The sequence below is a fragment of the Gekko japonicus genome, unplaced genomic scaffold, assembly GCF_001447785.1.
Source record: "Gekko japonicus isolate JY-2015 unplaced genomic scaffold, Gekko_japonicus_V1.1 scaffold140, whole genome shotgun sequence".
Lineage (NCBI taxonomy): Eukaryota > Metazoa > Chordata > Lepidosauria > Squamata > Gekkonidae > Gekko > Gekko japonicus.
The window spans coordinates 874,178-879,269 of record NW_015169781.1 but is presented as its reverse complement, the minus strand read 5'-3'; the positions used below and the strand labels follow the sequence as shown (position 1 = coordinate 879,269).

At 48.1% G+C, this 5,092-nt stretch overlaps 1 protein-coding gene across 3 annotated transcripts in view; it reads right to left on the bottom strand.

Moving 5' to 3' along the window:
- TRAF2 (TNF receptor associated factor 2) overlaps positions 1-5,092 on the bottom strand; it is a 30,640-nt gene that overhangs the window by 22,673 nt on the left and 2,875 nt on the right. For all 3 annotated transcript variants that reach the window (XM_015416793.1, XM_015416795.1, XM_015416794.1), the window contains exon 2: positions 863-1,083. In XM_015416793.1, the coding sequence (XP_015272279.1) occupies positions 863-1,050 (188 nt within the window). In that variant the 5' untranslated portion in view covers positions 1,051-1,083. The remainder of the gene's footprint in view (positions 1-862; positions 1,084-5,092) is intronic.

Sequence of the window (5,092 nt, the reverse complement as noted above, 5' to 3'; positions counted from 1 at the left end):
CCATGGATGGGACCCACAGCCTGCTCCAATGCTGCCCACTCAAGCAGGGCTGTTCTCGCCTGCACCACCCAACCAAATCACCCACAGGCTTGCAGCCACTCCACTGGCAGCGAGAGGACAACAGTGCTGAGCAGGCAAAGCTTAAATGATTCAGATGGGCATGTTGGTTAACTAGGCTTTTACTATGTAAGTTTTTATCCCACCAGTTTACATATTTTTGAAATGGTGCACGTGACTCTCCCTTCTATTTCATCCTCACGTATGATCCTGCACCTGGCTCTGCAAAAAACATTAGGCCAAGAGATAGCCACTGGCCCAAGGAAACCCCGGGGAGCTTTATGGCTGAGTAAGGATTTGAAGTAAGCCAGAGTCCGCCAAGTTCTAGTCCAACATTCTAACCACACTAGGTCTCTCCCAGTCTTTCAAAGGTAAACCACGTTCCATCCAGTAGTCTACTTGGAACTTCGGCCTAGTGCCCAAACAAAAGTGTAGGGAGTCTGTTTCTGGACTGTACCATTTCAGATGGCAGATGTGCACAGAAGGGGAGATCACATGGTTGAATGGTTCTGCATTTAAAAAAAAATATTCTGTGTATAAAAACTAGCTATGTCATGGAGGATTCTAGCCTGGCCCTTTCCCTAACATGCTAACTTTGTTTGCAAACAGTCTTTCCATAGAGGCTTGATCTTATGAAGCTGGCTCTCCACCTGCAGGAGGCCTTTCCATACAGCCTTAGTCTAGCAAGCTGCCAGCTACAATCTAAAGCAGACAGTTCAACACAAGTTTACTTCCTCACCCACCATAAGTGCACAGGTGTGCATTAACTAAGCCTTATTCTTACCCAAAGCAAAGGTATAATTACCTTATGATCTTTTTCAGGCAAGAGGAACAGTAGCGGTGTCCGCACTGGGCTTGGAACGGCCGCCTCAAAATATTCCTGCACTCTGTACACAGGTACTTCCCCTCTAACTCAGTCCCAAGGATCTCCTTTGGAAACCCCGGCTTGTTTACTTCCAGAGAGCTGGGGGGAGTCAAGTTTGCTGCTGCCATGTGAACCAGAACATCCAAGTGGGCTTCAAAACACTGGAAGAAAAAGAAACACTTTAAAATCCATTCAAAGAGGTTGTTTCAATTACAAGCATTCATGCACACCCTGCTGCACTTGGGATCCCGCAGAGTTGCACCTAGACCTGCTGGTGCATTTTGGAAAGCAGGATAACAAAAAGCTCAAGACGTTGACTTGCATTCTGCAGTGGTCATCATGGTTGTTCCCAAATGCTCACTGGTGGATGCCACTTTCCAAAGCTTTTCCTTTTGGCTACCTTTTAAGGGTGGTTGGTACTATCATCTCCATAGTCTAGCTTTGGGATGGGAAGGAAGAGGAGTGATACACAGCAGCTCATCTAAGATCACTTGCTGAATTTATCACAAAGCCAATATGTAAGCTGGGGATTTCCTGGTTCACAGCTTGTTCTTTTAACCACCACTTTAACTTAGCTCCATATAGTAGCTCAAATAAGCAGCACATTAAGTGGCACCCTGTACATACCTATACATATGCACTCCCTCCCTCACAGTAAATGTCTATTAAGAAGCATAGCAGAAGATTCTGCAAGGGTACGCATACTGAGTTCACCAGAGGCACCAACCAAGCTTCTTCGCCAACACCCAATGTGAACAGAGACTGTTTCCTAGACCGCCACCCCACTCAAATCCAGGGCAACCAGGGAGGCTCCTCAAAGTGGCAACGGCAATGAACAAGCTGCCTTTCAAGAAAAGTTGTCGGCCATTACAGGCCTCTTTGAGGCTCTCTCAAGAACACAGCTGGAAAGTCACAAGTTATAGCAGAAACTGGAATTCTCCAGGGACAAAGGCAGCCTCTCACAAGCTTAATACAAGGACAGGGCAGATGGTTTCTATCCATCATTCCACTGCTTCTACACACTCTCTATCACCTCTGTGGATGCACATGTGTTAATAAGCAAGTTCCCCACAGCTGTTATCTGGCTGCAGAAGCTACTTGGCTCAAACCTTTGGAACTGCAACAGTAACTGGTGTCAGCTCACCTGTTGCCTCCTCTCACTCTGCTGTAAGCTGGCAGCAGTGCAGGGGGTGGCAACTGGAGAGCCAAATCTCATCATTGGCACTGTTGGCCCGGTACAAGCTGAGTAGCTCCTGTGGAGGATGCTCAGTTTGGCTTATCCCTGTGAGTGTGTGTGTACACACATGCGCGCTGTCATATTACTTCCAACTTATGGCAACCCTAGGAACTAATGATCCCCAAAGCATCCTACATTAACAGCCTTGGCCAGGTCTTGCAAACTAAAGGCTACGTCTTCTTTTACTGAGTCAATTCATCTCATACTATGTCTTCCTCATACTACACCTTCCTCTTTTCCTACTGCCTTCATCTTCCAGTTTGGTGTAGTGGTTAAGTGAGCGGACTCTAATCTGGGAGAACCGGGTTTGATTAACCACTCCTCCACTTGCACCTGGCTGGATGACCTTGGGCAAGCCGTAGTTCTGATAAGAGTTGTTCTTGAGAAAGGAGCAGTTTGTGTCAGAGCTCTCTCAGCCCCACCTACGTCACAGGGTGTCTGTTGTGGGGAGGGGAAGGGAAATGAGTTTGTAAGCCGCTCTGAGACACCTGTGGGTAGTGAAGGGCGGGGTATAAATCCAATCTCTTCTTCTTCTTCTTCTTCTCCTAACATTACTGTCTTTACCAGTGAGTCTTGTCTTCTCATGATGTGACCAAAGTATGATAGCCTTAGTTTAGCCATTTTAGCTTCTAGGGAAAATTCAGGCTTGATCTGATCTACAACCCACTTATTTGTTGGGGGGGGTAGCCCACGGCATCTTTAGGCTTGCCGTTAGCCATTTTAATGTCCTAGTCAGCCCCTGCCTTTAGTCAGCCCAGCCACTCTCCAATCCCCTGGAGAGCTCAAACATTTTGAGAAGTTTGTTCATGCCCCCTCCCCTCCTGCCGATGGTATCTGAAACAATGCAAGTTAGGGAGACCATAATCAGAGGCTTGTGCTCTGCTGATATGGGCTTTAGTGCTGAAGCAGTTTCCCAGGGCCCAATGAAAAGACAAGGACTGGATCCTCCTCCTCCTTCTCCTGATGAGGATTGCATCAGCTCTTACAAGCTAAACAGGATTTGGTAGAAAATCTGGCAATACATCCTCCTCCTCCAATACTCCCTAGCCCAACAAGACTCACAGTGCAGGACCAGGCAGCCCACGCCAGGCCCCGCCCTTCACCTCCTGCATCACAAACTGCTGGCACTTCATCTGCAGAGAGCACACCTCCTCAGGATGCTGCACATGTGCCACAGTCTCACAGCACAGGCTGTCAAACAGACTGTCAAATTTCCCTCATTATCGTCCACTTTCTCTTCTGTAATGTAGTATAGCTCAGCTAATGCAAAGATCTCTTGTTTACTCCTTCGTGACCCTCTCACTGCATGTACAGTGTCTAGAATCTTACAGGTACTCCAATAGATAACAGCACACAGTGATATATGTAGGATCACAGCAACTGCATCTACTGAGATAGAAGAAGAGATTGGATTTATACCCCACCCGTCACTACTCAGAGCGGCTTACAAACTCCGTTCCCTTACCCTCCCCACAACATACACTTTGAGAGCCAGTTTGGTGCAGTGGTTAAGTGCGCGGACTCTAATCTGGGAGAACTGGGTTTGATTCCCCACTCCTCCACTTGCACCTGGCTGGATGACCTTGGGCAAGCCGTAGTTCTGATAAGAGCTATTCTTGAAAAAGAGCAGTTTCTGTCGAGAGCTCTCTCAGCCCCACCTACCTCACAGGGTGTCTGTTGTGGGGAAGGGAAGGGAAATGAGTTTGTAAATCGCTCTGAGACACCTTTGGGTAGTGAAGGGTGGGGTATAAATCCAATCTTCTTCTTCCTCTTGTGAGGTGGGGGGGCTGAGAGAGCTCTCTCAAGAACTGCTGGTGAAAGAACAGCTCTGAAAGAACTTGTAACTGACCCAAGGTCATATCAGAAGCTGCATGTGGAGGAGTGGAGAATCAAACCTGGCTCTCCCAGATTAGAGTCTGTGCTCCTAACGACTATACAAAACTGGTTTTTCCCTTTTTTTTTAATAAGGAAGCTTTTAGACTTCAGTGTTCACACTGATGCCTCACCACTCCTTACTTACTTGGGCAGATACTCAGCAGCAGCCCAAAACAAGCACTACTCATCTTCACTGCGGCACAAATATGCCACAAACAAGAAATCCATTGAACCCAAACACAAATATTTGTGTTCAAGATTCCTTTCCAGCTCCCCAGCATCAGAATCCAGTTTTATAAAATTTTCATATATTTTTTTTAAAAAAACCCAGAAACTTGGTAACAGAAGTGGCCACCCTGGCATCTCCTGTCTAAGAACTTAAAGGCCCTACTGAATCACAATTACGGTCCATCTAGTCCAGCACCTTGGGGGGGGGGGGGGAGGGGGGGCCATTTGGAAAATTCTTAGAGATTTGGGGATGGAGCCTGGGGACGACAGGGACCTCAGTGAGGTACAATGTCATAGAGCCCGCCCTCCAAAGCATCCATTTTCTCCAGGGGAACTGATCTCTGTAGTCTGGAGCTGAGCTGTGATTCTGGGGGATCCCCAAGTCCCATCTGGAGGCTGACATCCCTACCAGCACCCAGCTTTCCACAGCAGTCAGTCAAATGCTCCCAAAAGTCTCCAAGGCAGTGGAGCCAAAGCTGCCCCCCTGTTGTTGCCCCACAGCAAACGGCAGAGTGACACGGCTTCTGAAGATGGAGATTCCATTTAGCCATCACAGACAAAAACCCTTAATCGATCTCTCCATGGATCTGTCTTACCCCCTTCCCTGTTTGCTATGGTGCTAGGGCTGGGGGGCTGTTAGGCAGCAGGCCACTGCTGTTAGGCAACAGGCCACATACGGGCCACTGCAAACCTTCCTGCAGGCCTACATTTCCCAGGCACCCTTCAAGCCTCAGGATGGGGGGGGGAGAGGAAAGCAGGAGCCAATCACTGATGAGGAGGCAGAGCTTTGACAAAAAGCATGTAAGGGAGGAGGATGTCTCCCTGCAGCT